The sequence below is a fragment of the Coregonus lavaretus genome, assembly GCF_964263955.1.
Source record: "Coregonus lavaretus genome assembly, chromosome: 32".
Lineage (NCBI taxonomy): Eukaryota > Metazoa > Chordata > Actinopteri > Salmoniformes > Salmonidae > Coregonus > Coregonus lavaretus.
In genome coordinates, this window is record NC_140019.1 from 11,725,977 (window position 1) to 11,750,328 (window position 24,352).

At 43.6% G+C, this 24,352-nt stretch overlaps 2 protein-coding genes across 2 annotated transcripts; both read right to left on the minus strand.

The window, feature by feature from the left end:
• Positions 1-649: 649 nt before the first annotated feature.
• Positions 650-20,581, minus strand: LOC311107689 (protocadherin alpha-8-like; the record flags this gene model as incomplete). The annotated part of the gene is made up of 3 exons (XM_084150209.1): positions 650-727; positions 15,047-15,231; positions 18,292-20,581. 3 exons carry the CDS (start codon positions 20,579-20,581, stop codon positions 650-652), a joined length of 2,553 nt encoding a protein of 850 aa, XP_084006335.1.
• A 795-nt stretch (positions 20,582-21,376) lies between these two features.
• Positions 21,377-23,749, minus strand: LOC311107780 (protocadherin alpha-3-like; the record flags this gene model as incomplete). Its single annotated transcript, XM_084150322.1, has 1 exon — positions 21,377-23,749. The coding sequence occupies one exon, from the start codon at positions 23,747-23,749 to the stop codon at positions 21,377-21,379; it is 2,373 nt and encodes a 790-aa protein (XP_084006448.1).
• Positions 23,750-24,352: the final 603 nt, after the last annotated feature.

Sequence of the window (24,352 nt, forward strand, 5' to 3'; positions counted from 1 at the left end):
TGGAGTAGAGAGAGGATAGTGGTGAGTCATCGCAGACCTGGCCCATTCTTACATGTAAGAGAGTGCAGGTTTTACAAATAAACAGGTCATGCTGTCATGCATGAACCACCTGTGTGTGTGTGTGTGTGTGTGTGTGTGTGTGTGTGTGTGTGTGTGTGTGTGTGTGTGTGTGTGTGTGTGTGTGTGTGTGTGTGTGTCTGTGTGGACTGTGTGAGGGGGAGGGGGAGTCAGAACCCTGCAGATGGGGACTCTGCTCTCTGCAACAGACAGAAAAACACTCTCCATTCAATCTTCCATCCGTAGATAAAAGTCAATGTTGGATGGATTCATCAGGCAAGTGTGCAGCATCTGTGGCCACATTCAATTGTAGACTTCTTACATCTCCTCAGCCTGCATTGGGAGTGCATGCTTACAGTGTGTGGGGGCAAGAAGCTTAGGAGGGCTGAGTTCAAGATGCTTAAACATGTTGCAATGATATACAAACATTTTCCCATTCTTGAATGAGAGACCACAGTAACATTGCAACAAAGACAGTCACTTTCCTTTTCTTCAACCATCATTCTGCAAGTGGACCTTCAACAAAGTGTGTTTGCGTTGTATAACTCTGTACTGTGTGGCTCTTCTGGCTCAGTGACTTGGATGCAACCTCCTAGTGACCTCTAGCCAGCTCAGTCTCCAGGGCATCCACTGATGACCCCAGACCCAGGCTCAGCAGCTGCTGTTTGAGCTAATGTGGGCACACACAGCCACCATAAGACTGGATAAGAGAACAGACAGATTACTATTAGAGTATACGAGTATAGACTACTGTAATATGAGCTAAGAGTACAGACTTCTGTAATATTAGCTAAGAGTAAAGACTATTGTAGTATTAGCTAAGAGTAAAGACAACTGTAATATTAGCTAAGAGTATAGACTACTGTAATATTAGCTAAGAGTAAAGGCTACTGTAATAGTAGCTCAAAGTAAAGACTACTGTAATATTAGCTAAGAGTAAAGGCTGATACTGTAAATCTGCACTCACATTCCACTCCCATATGAGCTCAAAATAGACGGCTGATTCAGAAAACGTTATACATGTCTCCCTTGGTATAGGAACAGTTGTGGAATACATACTCTAGAGTACTGGGTATTATAATACAGCACTACAGTTTTTCTCAATTGCTAAAACACTAAAACCCATTGGCTGAACAAAGTTCTCAGTTGCCTGGACTAATTTAGCTAATTATGCAGTCTGTTGTCAATACCTTAAACCATTTCACATGGTAAAACACAATTTGCAGATCTCACTTAGACTTTTCAGCAAAACTCTAAACACATTCTCATTCTCAAAACACATTCTGCACTCTAATGCACATGTCATCCATACCGGTAAACACAAGTGGCAACAATCAAATACAAATAGAGAACACATGTCATTGATTGAACACAACCACTCAAAATTGATTTAACCTGTTTCAAATGATGCGACACAACCAATATAAGCCAGTTCAGAGAGCAAACAGGTTGTTGAAGGTGGGAAGGAGAAAGTCTGAGAATGGATAGAAGAAACAATGTGAGAGGACGAGGACGAGTGCGTATGCGAGGTGGGCGACGAGGAGGAAGAGGAGGAAGAGGAGGAGGACGGCAAGAAAGACGAAGAGGAGGACGAAGAGGAAGAGGAAGACAAAGAGTGGAAATATCTGATGAAATTCGAGCATCAGTCATAGACCATGTTCTTGTCCATGGACTGACAATGAGGGAAGCAGGACTTAGAATGCAACCCAATTTGACCCGATTTTCTGTGTCCACCATAGTAAGGACATTCAGAGAAGAGAACAGGTACAGTATACTACTATATTTTTGTAATTGCAAATTTACTGTACTACACTATATGCAGCTGTTTCAATAGACATTTGTAAAGTTAATCACTGTATGTGTTGTACTGCATGAATATGTTTTGTAACTGCACAACTACTTTTTGTAGAATTGCAAGGCTGCCACATGCAGGTGGAAGGACAGCTATATTCACTCGGGAGCAAGAGGCCGTTATAGTTGGCATGGTCCTTCACGATAATGCAATACGACTCAGAGAAATCCAGGAACGAGTGATACAAGACAACACACATTTCCAGGGAATCGACAGTGTGAGCATTTCCACAATTGACCGTGTCCTCCATCGTAACAGGATGCGAATGAAACAAGTATACAGAGTAACTTTTGAGCGCAACTCACCAAGGGTGAAAGAACTGCGAGCTCAGTATGTGCAAGTAAGTGTACATTCAGAAACATTTACTGTAATCCAGATTGTCTACAGTACTAACACATACTATGTGAATGACATTACTCTTTAGTACATACAATGTATGTGAATCAGAAGTGCATACAGTAGGCCTAATTGTACTCTGCAGTATAGCACTGTCTCTGTACGACTTACAAAATCCTACATACAGTATATATCTAAGAGATATTTTATTTGAGCAGCAGGTTCAAGACCATTAGGGTCAAGAGCTAAATGAGAATCCCATTCCCACCTATGTGATAGTGTGGGACAATGTCAGTTTCCACCGAGCTGCTCAGGTAAGGGAATGGTTTAACATCAATGGGCAGTTTATGAACTAAATACGATTGAGGAGTTTTTCTCCTCTTGGAAATGGAAAGTGTATGATAGACAACCCTACACCAGAGTAAATCTGCTGCAAGCCATGGATTTAGCCTGTGGTGATATAGGTGAGGAATCATGTCAGGGCTGGATACGGCACACAAGAGGCTTCTTCCCCCGTTGCCTCAGGAGGGACAATATTGCTTGTGATGTGGACCAAGTGCTCTGGCCTGACCCAGCCCAAAGACAAGAAGAAGAATATTGATCACGTTTACTCCTTTGATTTTTGTCCCTTTTAGTATTGTATACTGTTGTACAGTGCCTTGTAGGCTGTATACTGTACAATGGACAAATTGTATGGCCCTGAACATTGTGCTTTCCATTTGTTAACAGTACTGACTGCACAATAGATTTTGACTGGTTGCAGGTTCATATCAACAAAGAACAAGAATTATAGTATCACAGAGACAATGAACAAGTTTGTGAGATGCAGGGTACAGTACTGTAAAAATAGGGGTACAAGGAGGAGGAAGAACAAAAAACAAAATTGCAAAGAGCAAAGCAGTAGTAATTTCTGATCAATTTTGAGCTACTATGATAGAACATGTTTTCGTTCATCAAAAGACAATGACGGAAAAATATGAAATTTGTTTTGAGATTAAAAATGTACTTCTCCCTGAGAATCAATGTGTTTCCTATTTTTTGGTGTATTGTTTACTGACTGCTTGAGAGTGTATATCATTTTGATCACTTTGTTTATGATTTGAGAGCAGTGTTTGATTTTGAACACAGGTAAAACAGTTTTGAGGCAAATGTTTCATTTTGCGAGAGGAGTCAGAGGTTTTGTAAATAGTGCTTGAAGATGAGGTTTTGTGTTTAATGTTTTCAGGAAATGGAGCAAGGTTTCAGAAAATTGTGTTTTAGCAATTGAGAAAAACTGTAATATAGGTATGGTACTATATACACCAGTTTTTGTATATATACATTAATACATTAATACATTCACAAATGCAGCATTACTATTCATGTAGACATTACTATTCATGTAGACATACACGAGTCCTGAGGAGCAGCTTCTGACCCTGATCCTGATTCCTGAATCCGCTGCAGTGGAGAGAGAGAGAGAAGAGAGAGATAGAGAGACAGACAGGGAGTGAGAGAGAGAGAGGGAGAGAGATAAAGAGAAGAGAGAGAGAGAGAGAGAGAGAGAGAGAGAGAGAGAGAGAGAGAGAGAGAGAGAGAGAGAGAGAGAGAGAGAGAGAGAGAGAGAGAGAGAGAGAGAGAGAGAGAGCGAGAGAGAGAGAGAGACTGTAATAGAGAAGGTCTAAAAAGTAGTTCTGGGTGTAGGCTAACTTTAGAGAGATAACAGGGTCAGTGGTCACATGACCGATACACAACCAGAACTGACATGACCCTTCACAGTGGAACCAACCAGGGTTGATCCACCTAGAACCAGAACTAACTAGACTGGACCTACACACCATGAACCAAAGCAACTTGGTAAAAAAACTGAGATAATAAACTGATAATAAACAGACTCCTTTATTGGTACCTAGCTTGAATGCTTTTCCTTGTTGAGTCAGTGTAAATGCAATGTCAATGCATGTTCTCACATGTTGAGTCTTATGCAGCTACAGCTCTATTCTCTCTGTGATCACAATGAAGATGAATGACTCTGTAGTCAATACTGGTCGACCATCTTTGCCATGACACAACTACTGTGTGTTTACAGTAGGGAACAACACACACACACACGCACGCACACACACACACACACACACACACACACACACTGGGTCTGTGGGCCAACACCTCCGCTCTGCCGCAGTGTCCAACGAGGCCTGCTGACGTTAACACTAATACAGCCTGCTAAGTCATAGATGCCCACATCACCTGGATAGAACCACAATGTGCTGAATCTCACAGTACGCAGCCAGGGTATACTCAGGACTCACTGTTCTCTAGGCCTGGCCTAACTCCAGACTCCAGCCACACTCACAGCGCTATTGCCAAACTGCATGCAAAGTATTCACTATAGCACCACAACTACACCGATATAAGCCTTACTAACTGTTGTGAATACACATCGTTGAATAAACTTTGTGTGATTACTAATGAGCTCAACAGACTGTGACAGACAGGAAAGAGAGGGGGAAGAGAGAAAAAATACAGAGAAAAGAGAGAATGATGCCTCAGCAGATGAGATAAGCATATTGCAGAGACACGTGGTGCAGAATTCACTGATACGTGAGAAGGACAGTGGAATAAGCAGTCCTGATTCCAGTACTGGGCAGCTCCACTGTGTAATAAGATACACTCAGACCTCTCCCCTCCTCTTCTGTCCCCTCCCCTCCTCTTCTGTCCCCTCCCCTCTCCTCTCCTCTCCTGTGTGGCTCTGTGAACAACATAGGACAGGTGTGTTTTTGCCGTACACTGCTGTGGGTGGCTGTGTGTGTAAATGAGATTACCGGCACAGCTCTGACCTGGATGTGAGTGACACTGTGCCCTAACAAAGACACAGCAGTACAGAACGTGTGCCTTACTGACACACAGCAGCTTCCAGCACATACAGATCAACATCCCCATCCACAGCCACGCCCCACGGGCATGGCAGAGAGAGATGGGGAGGGAGAGGGAGGGGAGCGGAGAGATGGGGGAAGGGAAAGAGGGAGAGAGGGGCAGGTGGAGGGAGGGAGAGAAAGAGAACAGAGAGTGGTAGTGAGAGAGGAGAGAGGTGGATACAGAAGTCGACAGAAATGGAGAGCAGTAAAAATGAGAGGGTTAAGGGATGAAGGGAAAGCAGAGTGAATGGGAGAGTACAGGTAAGAGAGGAGGGAGCAGAGCAAATGGGCAGCCAGGTCACCCGTGATACAAGTCAGTATTTGACGTCCATCCATGTCTGAGGACGTTGGGAGATGACTTGGAAACCGGCCGCTGTTAACTTCAAGTAGGTTTCAGTTTTGCTAGGGCGTTGTGGACGAGGATGGCAGATATGCATAACCATCAGCCATCTGATTCCAAAGGTCGCAAGTTCGAATCCAGCGATAGAGAGTTAACCCTAACCTTAAAAATGCAGAGTTAACACCTAAACTTAACCTTAAACACTTTGAAATGTGACATTTGCAACAACTTCAAACTTTGACATTTGAGAAACATGGATGAACGTCTAATTCTGACGTGAGACTGTGAGAGCTAGTTGCTAATGGGATAGGCCATTGTGCGAAAAACCAAAGAAAGTCATAGAAGCAGCAGCAGAAACAGAGAAAGAGACACAGAGAGAAAGGGAAAGCGAGGGGCTGAGCGAGAGGGAGGGAAAGGGAATAGAACAATACAGTTTTTGCCCATTGCTTACACACTAAAACCGAATGCTTAGACCAAAGCCTCAATACCTAAACTTCTTGTAGCATACCTTAAACACAGTGTATGTCACGATCGTCGTAGGAGTGAGTAGACCAAGGCGCAGCGTGTGAAACAAACATGACTTTATTTAATTAAAGTACTAACAAAACACGACTCGTGAAGTCCACGGTTAACAATACCGACACGGAACAAAAACCCACAAACACAAGGTGAAACACAGACAGTTAAATATGGCTCCCAATCAGAGACAACCAGCCGACAGCTGACACTCGTTGCCTCTGATTGGGAGTCACACAGGCAAACATAGAAATAACCACCCTAGAACACCCAAACAAAGAAACAGAACACATAGAATGAACACACCCTGGCTCAACATATAGAGTCCCAGAGCCAGGGTGTGACAGTACCCCCCCCTAAAGGCGCGGACTGCGACCGCGCCTAAACACGAGCAAAACAGGGGAGGGCATACCTCCTCGGCGGCGGTTCTGGCTCCGGCCTTGCCCACCACCCTCCAACAAACCCCCCATAGCGCCCCTGGTCCGGTCTGGCCCCGCTGGCCGGAGCCGGACTGGACGTAGCAGGGGCGGTAGGCTTCAGCTCCTCAGTGGAGCAGTTGAGCGGTACCTGAACTGGCACCGATGACCCAGGCACGGGCTGTGCCGGACTGACGACTCGCACCCTAGGCTTGGTGCGTGGAGCAGCGACGGGCCTTACCAGGCTGACGACTCGTACCCCGGGCTTGGTGCGAGTAGCAGGAACGGGCTGAACCAGGCTGACGACTCGCACCCCTGGCTTGGTGCGAGTGGCAGGAACGGGCCGGACCAGGCTGACGACTCGCACCCCTGGCCTGGTGCGAGTGGCAGGAACGGACCGGACCAGGCTGACGACGCACACCGTAGGCTTGGTGCGTGGAGCAGGGACAGGCCGGACAGGGCTGGCGACGCACACCGTAGGCTTGGTGCGTGGAGCAGGGACAGGCCGGACAGGGCTGGCGACGCACACCATAGGCTTGGTGCGTGGAGCAGGGACAGGCCGGACAGGGCTGGCGACGCACACCGTAGGCTTGGTGCGTGGAGCAGGAACAGGCCGGGCTGGGCTGTCGACGCACACCGTAGGCTTGGTGCGTGGAGCAGGGACAGGCCGGGCTGGGCTGTCGACGCACACCGTAGGCTTGGTGCGTGGAGCAGGGACAGGCCGGACCGTACTGGGAACACACACCACTGGCTTTAAACGGGGATCAGGAACGGGCCGGACCGGACTGGCAATACACCTCAGTACCTCTCGCCGTGCCTCTACGACTTCCTTCCCTCCTCTCGCCAATGGCTCCCGTAACCCGGTGGCCTTCTCTCCTCGTCTCCTATTTCGCCCTGTGGCAGCCTCCTGCTGCCCAGTCACCCACGCCGTGTGCCCCCCCCTAAAAAATTATTGGGGGTGCCTCTCGTCCGTCCGACGATGGCACTGCTGACGCCGCTGCTCCTCTCCTGCCTGGGTCTCCCCCTTCATAGCCCTCTGGTACCGGACGGCCTCCTCCTCGGTAATCTGCCCCCAACCGAGGAGGACATCCACCAGCGTCACCTCCTGCGTGTGTTCCTGGACACGCTGCTTGGTCGTTGTATGGTGGGTTTTTCTGTCACGATCGTCGTAGGAGTGAGTAGACCAAGGCGCAGCGTGTGAAACAAACATGACTTTATTTAATTAAAGTACTAACAAAACACGACTCGTGAAGTCCACGGTTAACAATACCGACACGGAACAAAAACCCACAAACACAAGGTGAAACACAGACAGTTAAATATGGCTCCCAATCAGAGACAACCAGCCGACAGCTGACACTCGTTGCCTCTGATTGGGAGTCACACAGGCAAACATAGAAATAACCACCCTAGAACACCCAAACAAAGAAACAGAACACATAGAATGAACACACCCTGGCTCAACATATAGAGTCCCAGAGCCAGGGTGTGACAGTGTAACCATAGCTTAAACACAATGTCAACTTTGCACTTTGTTTGCAATTCTGTAACATACTTATTGTGAAACACTACACACGTTTTCTTACATTAGACACTTTGTTCAAAAACAAAATCACCTGTTATCATTGGGAAAACACTCTGTTCAAAATGCAAAACTCATCTGGCAATTGTATGCACTTACATACACACCTGAAAACACTTGCACAGAAAACAGAACACCAATCAGTCTGAGCCTTAGCACTACAAATAGGCCTCAGGTAAGCCATTTTTAGAACTTTGCAAGCATGGAGGCAATGAGAGAGAGGAGTCGGATGTGGAAGAGGATGTGGAAGAGGACGAGGACCAGTGCGGAGACGTATATCAGATGACATCAGGGCTACTCTGGTGGACCATGTGATAAATCATGGCCTGTCCATGAGGGAGGCTGGGCAAAGAGTCCACCCTAACCTCAGTCGCTACACAGTAGCATCGATAATAAGGACATTCCGACTGGAGAACAGGTATATCTTCAAGTTTCTACTCCAGACTGTACCTACTGTATGTGTCACATGATTCTGTATCATATTACAGTATTACTGTACTAACTATACTATACAAAAATGGGTAGTGCTGTGAAGTACTGTATATGTAAAGGAATACCATTGTGATGTTGCAGTACTGTGTACAGTTTGAAAGTACAGTATGTGAAAAATAACCTAACCAATGACATCTTGTGGTGGCATTTTCTACAGAATGATTGGACGACCTCCTCAAGGTGGAAGGGAACGGCTCTTCACTCAACAACAAGAGCTTGCCATCATTGAAATGGTGCGAGAAAACAATGCAATCTGACTTCGTGAGTTGCAACAACGCATAATTGCAAATGGAAATGATTTCAACAATATCAACAGGGTCAGCATTTCTACACTAAGTCGCATCCTACAGAAACATAACTTCAGAATGAAGCAGCTGTACAGGGTGTCATTTGAGAGGAACAGTGTCAGGGTCAAGGATCTGCGCCATGATTATGTGCAGGTATGTGTCACTTTACTTTACATACTATATATTGTGATGTGGGAATGAGGGTTTATGCTGCCACCTGTCCTGCCTGTAGCTTGTAGTTTTTGTCTATACTCACCCAACCCAGCCCCTACTTGTGTGAAAATATAGACATTATAGTTACTGTATGTGTTTTCAGTAACACTATTCAATATTTTCTGTTACAGACAGTTCTGGAGTTTGATGCCGCCGAACTGCCGCGTGAGTTCATCTACGTGGATGAGGCAGGCTTCAATCTGGCCAAAACCAGGCTTCGGGCCGTAACGTAGTTGGACAAAGGGCTGTTGTAAATGTCCCTGGGCAGCGTGGGGGAAATATCACCTTGTGTGCTGCAATTAGTGTCCAAGGATCATGCCACTCTAGGTCCCTACAATACAGGAAAGGTCATTACATTTCTAGATGCACTACATGCAGTTGTGCAGGACAGACCACAGCAGCCCAGGTTTGTTGTCATCTGGGATAATGTTAGTTTTCACCGGGCTGCTCTGGTCCGAGATTGGTTCAACAACCATAATCATTTCACAGTTTTATACCTGCCCCCTTACAGCCCCTTTCTAAATGCAATCGAGGAATTCTTTTCAGCGTGGCGGTGGAAAGTATATGATCGGCAACCACATGCCCGCATGACTCTTCTGCAAGCAATGGAAGAGGCATGTGGAGACATTGAGGTGGGATCAATCCAAGGGTGGATTCGGCACACAAGGCGATATTTTCCCCGATGCCTAGCCCGTGAGGACATCGCCTGTGATGTTGACGAGGTCTTGTGGCCAGATCCGAACAGAAGGCGTGATCCATAAGCCCCCCCGACCCCCACCACACACACGCACACACACGCACACACACACAAAATAAGTATATGTTTTTTCCCCCAATAGCAATTTATCCAGTAATTGTCTTGTTTTTTTACTTTTGTTTTGTTGCTAAATTTGATGTTAAAAATTTCTGTAAGAATGTTTGTTTTTTTGTAAATACTTTTTTGTAAATACTGTTTGATTACTGCAGAAATTCTACTTTTGAGTTTTACAGAAGACAATGACAATAAAATGACAATAAAAATAGAAACACAAAGACTGCAGTGTTTTATATAAAGCCCATCAGTGTGTTGCTGGTGATATGAAAGAGTAATTCAAATGTTGCTTGTGTGTATGGTTTTGTTGCAAGAATTTCATTTTTAGAAAGGAGTGTTAAATTTTGATTGCAGTGTTTCATTTTGGCATATATGTGAGTTGTTAATCTCCAAATGCTATGTCTGATTGGCTTGTGTGTTGAGTTTTGACATAATGAGCCAAATTCTGCAAAAAGTGTGTAAGCAATAGGCAAAAACTGTAATAGAGCTTGGGGAGAAGGCAGTGTGTGTGCAGCCATCTAAAATAAGACCAATTCTGTTTCTCCGCCTGCTGAAATTCGGTACAATACTGCTTAAAAGCTTTAGTGGCTGGCTGTAATACTCATCCCTGCCTCTGCTACACTCTCTCCCTATGACACTGAACACACTCTCACAGGGAGAACACTCTCACACGATTAACCAAGACAACTGACACACCACAAAGGTGCATCACAGTGGGAGCAGTCTTGAGCTCAGACACGTGGCATACTAACACGATTACACAGACTAACCAAGCACACAGAAAGAGACACTGAGGCAAAGATATACCACGGCTCCAGAAATACAACATATGAATGAAGTACTGTACACATTGTATTATGATGAAGTAGGCTACATGCTCAGACACATCAACCAATATACTGTTGTGAATTTAGCAAGGTTGTTTGCATGTTTCACGATCACAACCTTCTGTTCCAAAGGGGTTTAGTCCCAATAGATTAACTTACACGCCATGATAGACCCCAATAGCTTCACCACACACACTACGGATGGAGGAAGCAAATGTGGCTGAGTGAAACCATGTGTATTCACACTGTGTGTCATAAGGGCCTGAACAAACCCATGTGACCACTGAAGTCATGACAACACTTGTTGGCTAAATGAGACACACACTACCATTTTTAATCAGAGCAGTAAATCTCACACAGGCATCTGCTGTCCAAGCACGGTTTGGCACTGCCACTGTGCACACACTGCCACACACACACACACACACACACACACACACAGAGGCTGATCACCAAACTGGGCATTAGGCATGGGACATTGAACAGAGACACTGAAGGGGATATCATCACCATTTACAAATGGGAAGGCTGCTATCAAATCTTCATGGTGCACATTCTCATTATTTCTACTCTCCATCTCACTCATCACTCACCCCTGACTTCCACCCATTTTAGGCTTTTGAGTACTGATATCTCACTCTCCCTTTATCCTTTACTATCTCACCATCTCTCTCTTTCTCCGTCTTCTGCATTGTTTCACATTCCTCTCAATCATTCTGTATGAGTATTAGTGCCACTGAATAGTAATAATCTATAGTACTGCACTGCCATCCTGATTCTAACTAACCTCACTCATTATTACTAGCCTATGGAATTATCAAAGTGTGAAATCTGAAGTGACCTAGTTGAGTAAAAATAGAAAATTGCCATATTACAATATATTTAATAACGTGTTGATCTATTTTCACATTTACTGTTGCTTCTCTGTTGACACCATCTGTTGACCAAATATTAAAATGAGGATTTCGCTAACATAATCTGTGTTTCAATCAAAACTAAACCCATTTTCATTCAATACTGTGAGATGGTAGAAGAGGAACCATACAAAAGACACGACGTCCCCTCCCCCTCCGCTTTCCCCCTCCCTCTCTCCTATTGCTGAGACCACTGCACTGCACGCGAGACTCGCCGGCATGCGGTGGAAAACCAGTGAATACGTGCGTTGCTAGGGCAACACCATCATCGCCTAGAATCGGCCTCATTCAGCCACACAGCAGATGAAACACAAGCTATCTGTTAGCCAATAACATGAGGCCGTTTGTGAAAATCAAAACAAGGGCACCGGAGCTAACCCCTTTATTATTTCAACCGCGCAGCCGCCGCATTAGAACACAGACGGAGAGGGAACTGGAAAGGAACATGCAAATAATGAATGGAAGCTCCCTAGTGAAGCCAAGCATTGCACCTCCACCCACCCGGCTGGCTAGGCGATGGGAGTCACCGTGCGTAAGAGACGGGCAGCTCTCTTTCGCTCTCAGCCTCAAATGCACGCTTCTCGCATAATCAATCACTACAGTTACCACCACGGTGCACAGGCCTTCAGACACATGCATGCACGCAAACACACACATGCACACCACTGTTCTCTTATTAGGCTACATGCTCTAACCTGCATTTGTCAGAGGTAGGCCTACAGATTAACAATGAAAGTGATAAGACAACCCATCTTCTGGGTTAAAACAACAACAGCCATCACATGATTTAGTTGACATCCTTATTAAAGGGCACAGGTAGAATGTTAGAAACGAAAACAACTTGATTGGATGGCAAATGGGCCTATACAGTGGGGGGGGAAAAAGTATTTAGTCAGCCACCAATTGTGCAAGTTCTCCCACTTAAAAAGATGAGAGAGGCCTGTAATTTTCATCATAGGTACACGTCAACTATGACAGACAAAATGAGGGAAAAAAATCCAGAAAATCACATTGTAGGATTTTTCATGAATTTATTTGCAAATTATGGTGGAAAATAAGTATTTGGTCAATAACACAAGTTTCTCAATACTTTGTTATATACCCTTTGTTGGCAATGACACAGGTCAAACGTTTTCTGTAAGTCTTCACAAGGTTTTCACACACTGTTGCTGGTATTTTGGCCCATTCCTCCATGCAGATCTCCTCTAGAGCAGTGATGTTTTGGGGCTGTCGCTGGGCAACACAGACTTTCAACTCCCTCCAAAGATTTTCTATGGGGTTGAGATCTGGAGACTGGCTAGGCCACTCCAGGGCCTTGAAATGCTTCTTACGAAGCCACTCCTTCGTTGCCCGGGCGGTGTGTTTGGGATCATTGTCATGCTGAAAGACCCAGCCACGTTTCATCTTCAATGCCCTTGCTGATGGAAGGAGGTTTTCACTCAAAATCTCACGATACATGGCCCCATTCATTCTTTCCTTTACACGGATCAGTCGTCCTGGTCCCTTTGCAGAAAAACAGCCCCAAAGCATGATATTTTCACCCCCATGCGTCACAGTAGGTATGGTGTTCTTTGGATGCAACTCAGCATTCTTTGTCCTCCAAACACGACGAGTTGAGTTTTTACCAAAAAGTTCTATTTTGGTTTCATCTGACCATATGACATTCTCCCAATCCTCTTCTGGATCATCCAAATGCACTATAGCAAACTTCAGACGGGCCTGGACATGTACTGGCTTAAGCAGAGGGACACGTCTTTCACTGCAGGATTTGAGTCCCTGGTGACGTAGTGTGTTACTTATGGTACGCTTTGTTACTTTGGTCCCAGCTCTCTGCAGGTCATTCACTAGGTCCCCCCGTGTGGTTCTAGGATTTTTGCTCACCATTCTTGTGATCATTTTGACCCCACGGGGTGAGATCTTGCGTGGAGCCCCAGATCGAGGGAGATTATCAGTGGTCTTGTATGTCTTCCATTTCCTAATAATTGCTCCCACAGTTGATTTCTTCAAACCAAGCTGCTTACCTATTGCAGATTCAGTCTTCCCAGCCTGGTGCAGGTCTACAATTTTGTTTCTGGTGTCCTTTGACAGCTCTTTGGTCTTGGCCATAGTGGAGTTTGGAGTGTGACTGTTTGAGGTTGTGGACAGGTGTCTTTTATACTGATAACAAGTTCAAACAGGTGCCATTAATACAGGTAACGAGTGGAGGACAGAGGAGCCTCTTAAAGAAGAAGTTACAGGTCTGTGAGAGCCAGAAATCTTGCTTGTTTGTAGGTGACCAAATACTTATTTTCCACCATAATTTGCAAATTAATTAATTAAAAATCCTACAATGTGATTTTCTGGATTATTTTTTCTCAATTTGTCTGTCATAGTTGATGTGTACCTATGATGAAAATTACAGGCCTCTCTCATCTTTTTAAGTGGGAGAACTTGCACAATTGGTGGCTGACTAAATACTTTTTTTCCCCACTGTATGACAGTGTCATAGGCTTTAAGGTTGCATTTAATCGTGATTAGACCGTCTTCCTGAGGGGGCATAGCCCCACATAAGGATTAAGAAAAGGCTCTAACTGCTGAAATTGATCCATTCAAGGCCAAAACACAAGCCCAACAGGGAAAGCCACGTAACAAGGCCCTGTAAATACAAGGCTGAAGTTGCCCCTATCCACTGTTCTTCTAAGATCAGCGTTGCATTTGACTTCTTAATGGTTAAGATATGGATGGTTTAGGATTCGCTGGTTTTAGATCAGCAGTGAGTGCCAGGCTCCTACAGGAGCTATACCTCTGGTTCACAGTAGGTTCACTAATCGATGTATCATATGCATGTTCATGCTAACTAGTTTGTTTGCATGATCAGGCTGACCCTCCTGAACAAGCAGATTGTAGCGACCATGTCCTCTTTGACGCTCCAGAGGCGAGTTCAACAAGGATTCTGATAGTCGACAGTTTACATGGCCACTTGATTATTTTTAGCAGAAGTTTAGACCCGAAACAGACACTTATGTTCGCCACACAATAGCTTCTCAGACTGTTAGCTAACCTAGTGAATGGTCGCGGCTAACACAAAACAAATAGAAAATGTTAGCTAACGTTAGCCAAAGTTTGCGAACTATTTCCGTTGTTGAATGCAGCTCAGGTGTAAGTGACAGGTATTGATGGTTATTTGATTGGTTGAATCAGATGTGTCAAGTGGTTGAGAAGTTATCAAATGAAATAGGATCCTATGGAATTGAGGCCTACTCAAAAGTGAATGATTACATTGAAAATAACTCGAACCAACGGACATATTCCATCTTCACTATTTTTACATTTCAGCACCATATAATCTCATGTAAGTGTATGACAGTCATGACACCATATAGTAAAAGGCCTACCTCTATCCACTCAGCTACACAAGTCATGTATGAAGGTCAACTAATTGAGGCATCCACAACAGTACACAAAAGGCAACATTAAGACCCTCATATACTCAGTGTTGAACTCTCTTAGTCCAATAAACTTCTTACCTCTCCAGAAGCTCTTCTGTGGTCGGGTAGCACTAGAGTATTCCCATTGCTGCCCGGGACTATAGTAGAACCTGCACTCATTCTGGGTCCAACTAACATGTACCGTTTGTCTCCGGATCTGTACTGGATGCTGTGGCACAGTGTCCCGTCGTAATTCGTATCTTGTAAATACTTGGAGGAATAGTCTGTGGGTTTGGAGCACTGCATTACAATCAACACGATGATACTGATGAGAAAAAGCGTTGAAACTGAACCCAAAGTAATTATCAAATAAAATGTAATGCTGTTCTCCTCCTCGTCTTTTACTGAGCTTTTAACATCAGAAGCTGCAAAAGTCTCTTTGGGTTCCACGACGTTGATAATCACAGTAGCTGTTGCTGAGAGTGAAACGTTCCCATTGTCTTTTACAAGTATGACCAGTTTATGCTCAGCCTCGTCTGTCTCTGTGAATGACCGAAGTGTCCTTATCTGTCCTGTATAGCGGTCCAAAGTAAAGAGACTGTGGTCAGTAACTTCCTGCAGTGAAAATAATAACCAGCCGTTATATCCTATATCAGCGTCATAGGCTCTCACTTTAGTCACCAAATGGCCTGCGTTCACATTGCGTGGAATCTCCTCCACACCTTCAGCGGAACCGTTAGCGCTGACTGGATACAAGATCACTGGAGCGTTGTCGTTCTGATCCAGAATGAACACGTTCACTGTGACGTTGCTGCTTAGTGACGGAGTTCCAGAGTCTGTAGCTACAACTTGGAATTGGAACGTTTTGAGGGTTTCAAAGTCAAAGCTTTTTAGCGCCAAAATGTTTCCATTTTCTGAATTTATGTTTAGAAAAGATGCCCATTTATTCTCGTCTCCACCGTCTCTGACAATATGATATGAAATAAGCGCGTTTTCATTTATGTCACGATCTGAGGCACTCACCGAAAATACTGAGCCTCCTGGCTCGTTATTTTCAGTGACATAGAAAGTATAGGGACTCTGTGAAAACTCTGGACTGTTATCATTCACATCTGATATAACAACGCTAATAGTTTTTACAGATGACAAGGACGGCTGGCCTGCGTCTGTAGCAAATATTGTTAGATCATATTCAGATTGTTTCTCTCTATCCAGTGGGGACTTGGTCACTACAGAGTATATGTTATCTTGTAAAGACGGCATTAGTTTGAAAGGTATATCTTCCAATACAGAACATGTAACTTTCCCATTGAGACCAGAGTCCAAATCATTAACACTGATTAGTGCTACAGTTGTTCCGGGCCTGGAATCTTCGGGGATTTCCTTCGAAAATGAAGTCACCTCTATCTCAGGTGCATTGTCGTTGAGGTCAACTATTTTTATTTTTACACTCTTGTCTGTTGTCAGGGGAACGGGTCCTTGATCTGATGCCTGTATATCAATAAGATAGCTATCTTTTTCCTCAAAGTCTATTTGTCCTTTCACAGTTATTTCACCCGTTATGGTGTCTAAATTAAAAAGTTTCCTTAACCTGCTATTGACATCATTGCCAAATGAATACATGATATCCCCGTTTAGACCACTGTCTAAATCGGTGGCATTTACCCGTATGACAATTTTTCCCAAAGGAGCGTTTTCATTTAACCTTACAGTATATTCATTTTTAGTGAACACTGGGGTATTGTCATTAACATCCAATACATCAACAGATATTTCAAGTGTTCCAGATCTAGGAGGTTTTCCACCATCAATGGCAGTGAGGAGGAGTTTGTGGCTCCTTACCGCTTCTCTGTCTAGTGGCTTCTGTAAAACCAAAAACGGCATTTTGCCATCCTCACCTCGGTCTTTAACATCTAAACGAAAATGGTCATTATGACTAAGTTTATATTGTTGAACGGAGAATGGACCTCCATCTGGGTCGCACGCAGCTTGTAGCTGAAATCGCGCCCCGGGTAACGCTGACTCAAATATCTCTAAACGTTTCTCTTTCTCTGGAAAGCTGGGAGAATGGTCGTTAACATCTAACACCTCCACCACGACATAATGGATCTCTAGCGGGTTCTCTAGAACGGTTTTCAGGTTGATTAAACACACGCTGCTCCGTTCACACACCTCCTCTCGGTCTATTTTTCGGTTCACATACAAGATGCCGTCATTCTGGTTTACCTGGAAAAGGGGCTCGGTCGAGCCAGACACGATTCGAAATCCCCTATCCTTCAAGGTGCTCAGATCTATTCCCAAATCCTTAGCTACATTCCCCACAACAGTTCCTTCCTTAATCTCTTCAGAGATGGAGTATCTTATCTGTGCAGAAGCTCTACTCCAAAGGAGAACCAAAGCAACCATGAACGCGACCCACTGGCATCGCTCCTGCCATGCCCCGCATCCTCTTTGTTCCATGTTTTAAGGTTTAAAAAAATCCGGAGCACTTCCACTATGCCTCTAAGGGTAAGGTAATCGTATCCATTGCAGTTCCAAATATGATCACAGATCGTTATCTTACAGCATGTTGGTGATGAAAGGTTTTAAATTATAATGTATCCTCGATGCTCACGGCTGTAGTCTGCTAGTGACGAAATGCCAAACCAGCTCTAAAGGGCGGACTCAAAAGTATGGCCAATAGAGTTCTTTCATAAGCATTATTTTACTTGCGCACTGACACCATGCGTTTCCACCTCATGTTGCAGGATTGCGTAGGGTAATTATACCCTTTACCAACTATTACTACCCCGATACCGAGTGTTATTTCGAAACAAAAATTAGCAAGAAAAATACAACAACATTAAAAACCATTGTTCTGGTTAGGCGAAGATGGGACATACATGGGGAAGATATTTATGAGAAGTCAGGGTGTGTATGTTGACGTTTAGAAAATGCTGCTAATATAGCCTTAGTGAATCTACAAATGATCGTTAACCATTCCAGGAGAGTTTTGCCAAAACGAAGATGCAGAATGAACTCCGCAATGTTTCAGCACCATGGACAGCGGCACACCCAAGCGCAGTGTCTTTAGACGAGAAAAAACCGTAGGACAGCGCCCTCTGAGGTAAAACGAATATTGCTAATACACCCATTAGGATAATAACACAAACAAGTGCATGTTCTGTTGTCACCTACAATAGTGGCAATTATCTTTGCCACTCCATAAGATATACTCATACATTCAACCCCTTAGGCACAGATCCTGTAAGCATCAAGAATATCACTTAGAAAATACTGAGAACCAAATAGTTGCTACTCATGGCAATGTGGTCAAAATCTTACCTCTCCAGACGCAAGTCTACTGTGTTCGGGTAGCACTAGAGTATTTCCATTGCTGCCTGGGACAATAGTAGAACCTATACTCATTCTGGGTCCAACTAACATGTACCGTTTGTCTCCGGATCTGTACTGGATGCTGTGGCACAGTGTCCCGTCGTAATTCGTATCTTGTACATACGTGGACGAATAGTCTGTGGGTTTGGAGCACTGCATTACAATCAACACGATGATACTGATGAGAAAAAGCGTTGAAACTGACCCCAAAGTAATGATCAAATAAAATGTAATGCTGTTCTCCTCCTCGTCTTTTACTGAGCTTTTAACATCAGAAGCTGCAAAAGCCTCTTTGGGCTCCACGACGTTGATAATCACAGTAGCTGTTGCTGAGAGTGAAACGTTCCCATTGTCTTTTACCAGTATGACCAGTTTATGCTCAGCCTCGTCTGTCTCTGTGAATGACCGAAGTGTCCTTATCTGTCCTGTATAGCGGTCCAAAGCAAAGAGACTGTGGTCAGTAACTTCCTGCAGTGAAAATAATAACCAGCCGTTATATCCTACATCAGCGTCATAGGCTCTCACTTTAGTCACCAAATGGCCTGCCTTCACATTGCGCGAAATCTCTTCCACACCTTCAGCGGAACCGTTAGGGCTGACTGGATACATGATCACTGGAGCGTTGTCGTTCTGATCCAGAATGAACACATTGACTGTGACGTTAGTGCTTTGTGATGGAGTTCCAGAGTCTGTAGCTACAATTTGAAATTGGAATGTTTTTAACCTTTCAAAGTCAAAGCTTTTTAGCGCCAAAATGTTCCCATTTCCCGAGTTTATGTTTAAAAAAGATGCCCATTTGTTCTCCTCGCCACTGTCTCTCGGAATATGATATGAAATAAGTGCGTTTTCATTTATGTCACGATCTGATGCCATCACTGAAAATACTGAGCCTCCTGGGTCGTTATTCTCAGTGACATAGAAAGTATAGGGACTCAGTGAAAACTCTGGACTGTTATCATTCACATCTGATACAACAACACTAATAGTCTTTACAGATGACAAGGAAGGCTGGCCTTCGTCTTTGGCAACTATTGTAAAATCATATTGAGATACTTTCTCTCTATCCAGTGGTGACTTGGTCACTACAGTGTACATGTTGTCCTGTAAAGAGGGCACTAGTTTAAAAGGGACATCCTCACTTATAGAACAGATCACTTTCCCATTGAGACCAGAGTCTAAATCATTAACACTTATAAGGGCGACTGTGGTTCCGGATCTGGAATCTTCGGGGATTGACTTAGAAAACGATGTCACCTCTATTTCAGGTGCATTATCGTTGAGGTCAACAATTTTTATTTTTACGCTTTTGTAAGTTGTCAGAGGAACGGCTCCCCTGTCAGATGCCTGTATATCAATTTCATAGCGATCTTTTACCTCAAAGTCTATCAGTCCTTTCACAATTACTTCACCAGTATTAGTGTCAACATCAAATAGCTTACGTAACTTACTGTTTACATTATTACCAAAGGAGTAAATAACCTCACCGTTCAAACCATCATCTATATCTGTAGCGTTTACTTGTACAACTGTGGTGCCAATAGGGGAATTTTCATTCAGTATTACAGAGTATGACTCTTTGTTGAAAACTGGCATATTATCATTTACATCTAAAACGTCGACAATTATGTTTATAGTACCAGATCTAGGAGGTTTACCTCCATCAATAGCTGTGAGCAGAAATCTATGGGTCCTCTTAGATTCTTTATCTAGCGGTTTCTGTAGATTTAGAATAGGCATTTTACCATCTTCATCTCTGTCCATAACTTCTAAACGGAAATTATCATTGTGGCTGAGTTTATACTGTTGAACAGAATATATTCCACCGTCTGGGTCGCGCGCTGCTTGTAGTTGAAATCGCGCTCCCGGTAACGCAGACTTTGATATCTCTAACCGTTTCTCTTTCTCTGGAAAGCTGGGAGAATGGTCGTTAACATCTAACACCTCCACTGCGACATAATGGATCTCCAGCGGGTTCTCTAGAACAGTTTTCAGGTTGATTAAACACAGGCTGCTGTGTTCGCACATCTCCTCTCGGTCTATTTTTCGGTTCACATACAAGATGCCGTCATTCTGGTTTACCTGGAAAAGGGGCTCGGTCGAGCCAGACACGATTCGAAATCCCCTTTCCTTTAACGTGCTCAGATCTATTCCCAAATCCTTAGCTATATTCCCCACGACAGTTCCTTCCTTAAGCTCTTCAGAGATGGAGTATCTTATCTGAGCTGAAGTCCCGCTCCAAAAGAGAACCAAAGCAACCATCAAGAAGACCCATTGCCGTCGCTCCCACCATGCCACGCATCCTCTTTGTTCCATGTTTTCAAGATCAATAACAATAATCAACTGCACTTCCACTATTTCTCCATTGGTGACAGTTGTCTATCCATTAAATTCGGATATGGCCAAAGCACATTATACAATAGTGTTTTCAGAATATAAAATTGAAATGTTGTTCTCCCCACGAAGCTCACGACTGTATTCCTCCAGCGACTGAATAAGAAACTAAACAAGCAAGGGGGCGGACTCAAAAGCATGACGAGAATGATTTCAATCAGTAGCGTTTTTCTAGATGGGTACTGACACCATGCGATTCTACCTCACATTACACTATTCTTGAAGCTGACTAATGGAATCTTGAATCGATAAATAAACGTGACTGCAAAAGTTGTATAAAAAAAGTCTGAATACACGTAACAAATCATTATGTGTTAATGCGACCATAGAACATCATGTTGGCTACTCATGTATGCAACAAGGGTGCCTCAAGGAAAACAGAATGAAGAATAATCAAATAACCACTTAACGAGCATTTATATACCTATATGTTATCACGTTTTGGCAAACTTTCACCAGTCAAACAGCACGTTGAACTAAACATTGTTTCAGCACCACTGACATGGACAGCGACCAGTCCTGAGAGATCATGTTGCAGCCAACACATCGCTTAATCAAAAACAAAAAGGACTTCACACATTACCACATAACCCTTTTTGGTCGATTAAATATCAGCCTGAGAGGCTTTCAAAGAAAATGACATTTCGAAATGCAAGGTCATTTTCAATTTCTTACCTCTCCAGAAGCTCTTCTGTGTTCAGGTAGCACTAGAGTATTCCCATTGCTGCCCGGGACTATAGTAGAACCTGTACTCATTCTGGGTCCAACTAACATGTACCGTTTGTCTCCGGATCTGTACTGGATGCTGTGGCACAGTGTCCCGTCATAATTCACATCTTGTAAATACTTGGATGAATAGTCTGTGGGTTTGGAGCACTGCATTACAATCAACACGATGATACTGATGAGAAAAAGTGTTGAAACTGACCCCAAAGTAATGATCAAATAAAATGTAACGAAATTCTCGTCCTCGTCTTTTACTGAACTTGTAACATCAGAAGCTGCAAAAGCCTCTTTGGGCTCCACAACGTTGATAATAAGAGTAGCTGTTGCTGACAGTGAAACGTTCCCATTGTCTTTTACCAGTATGACCAGTTTATGCTCAGCCTCGTCTGTCTCTGTGAATGACCGAAGTGTCCTTATCTGTCCTGTATAGCGGTCCAAAGCAAAGAGACTGTGGTCAGTAACTTCCTGCAGTGAAAATAATAACCAGCCGTTATATCCTATATCAGCGTCATAGGCTCTCACTTTAGTCACCAAATGGCCTGCCTTCACATTGCGCGAAATCTCCTCCACACCTTCAGCGGAACCGTTCGTGCTGACTGGATACAAGATCACTGGAGCGTTGTCGTTCTGATCCAGAATGAACACGTTTACTGTGACGTTGCTGCTTAGTGGTGGAGTTCCAGAGTCTGTAGCTACAACTTTGAATTGGAACGTTTTTAAAGTTTCAAAGTCAAAGCTTTTTAGCGCCAATATGTTCCCATTTTCAGAATTAATATTAAGAAAAGATGCCCATTTGTTCCCCTCACCACTGTCTCTCAGAATATGATATGAAATAACTGCGTTTTCATTTATGTCACGATCTGACGCACTCACGGAAAATACTGAGCCTCCTGGGTCGTTATTCTCAGTGACATAGAAAGTATAGGGACTCAGTGAAAACTCTGGACTGTTATCATTCACATCTGATACAAAAACGCTGATAGTCTTTATAGATGACAAGGAAGGTTCCCCTGCGTCTTTGGCAACTATTGTTAAATCATATTCAGATTGTTTCTCTCTATCCAGTTGTGACTTGGTGATAACCGAATACATGTTATCTTGTAAAGATGGCATTAGTTTGAAAGGTAAATCTTCAAGTAGCAAACAAATAACTTTGCCATTGAGACCAGAGTCCAAATCATTGACACTGATTAGTGCAACTGTGGTTCCGGGTCTAGAATCCTCGGGTATTGCATTCGAAAAGGATGTCGCCTCAATCTCAGGCGCATTGTCGTTGACATCAACAATCTTTACTATGACGCTTTTGTCGGTTGTAAGGGGAGCAAGTCCTTGGTCTGATGCTTGTATATCAATCTCATATATATTATTTTCCTCATAATCTATCACACCTTTGACTGTTATTTCACCAGTAATCGAATCCAAAACAAAAAGCTCACGTACCTTTCTATCTACTTCATTGCCAAATGAATATCTAACTTCACCGTTTGCACCTTCATCTAAATCGGTTGCGTTTACCTGAATGACAGTTGCACCGACAGGAGCATTTTCACTAAGCCTTACAGAGTACACGTCTTTAGTAAAAATCGGGGAATTGTCATTAACATCCAATACCTCAATCTTTATTTCGCTTGTGCCAGACCGCACTGGTTTTCCTCCATCCATGGCTGCAAACAATAACATATGGTTCCTAGTAGCTTCCCTGTCTAACTGTTTCTGTAAAATTAAAAACGGCATTTTACGGTCTTCACCTCTATCTTTCACTTCTATACGAAAATGGTCATTGTGACTGAGTTTATATTGTTGAACGGAGAATTGGCCACTGTCTGGGTCGCGCGCTGCTTGTAGCTGAAATCGCGCTCCCGGTAATGCAGATTCTGAAATCTCTAACCGTTTCTCTTTCTCTGAAAAGCTGGGAGAATGGTCGTTAACATCTAACACCTCCACCGCAACATAATGGATCTCCAGCGGGTTCTCTAGAACGGTTTTCAGGTTGATTAAACACACGCTGCTCCGTTCGCACACCTCCTCTCGGTCTATTTTTCGGTTCACATACAAGATGCCTTCATTCTGGTTTACCTGGAAAAGGGGCTCGGTCGAGCCAGACACGATTCGAAATCCCCTATTCTTCAATGTGCTCAGCTCTATTCCCAAATCCTTAGCTATATTCCCCACGACAGTGCCTTCGCTAAGCTCTTCAGAGATGGAGTATCTTATCTGAGCAGAAGCCCCGCTCCAAAAGAGAACCAAAGCAACCATGAAGGCGACCCACTGCCGTCGCTCCCACCATGCCCCGCGTCCTCTTTGTTCCATGTTTTCTAGATAAATAACAATAATCCACAGCACTTCCACTATTCCTCCATTGGTTACACTTGTCTATCCAATATATTAGCCAAATACCAAAACTAATAAGCCAACACTAGTTTTATTCATATACATTTCAGATCCTATTCTGTCCACGATGCTGGACGACTGTATCCTTCAGCGACTGAATAAGCTACCAAACCAGCAAAGGGGAGGGTTCAAAACTATGACGAGAAGATATCTACCAGAAGTGTTACTCTAGATGGTTACTGACACCATGTGATTCTACATCAAATTACACTGTCATTTAAAACTTTAAATTGTATTTGTCCTATATTGAATGCAATCTTGACTCAATACATACGAGAGAAAACGTTACTGCAAAAGTTGTAGGAATTATGGATACATATTAAATCAAATCATAATGTATTTACAATAACTAAATAATTACTCAAGAATGCAGCAAGTGTCCACAAGTATATACGATCGAGAAATATTTATAAAAATAAAGATGAAGGCTTTTGTATGATGCGTTAACTTTACGTGCGTTTTTGTCATCACTTTTTGGCAAATACTCATTGCACAACGTTTCAGCCCCACTGTCAAGGACAG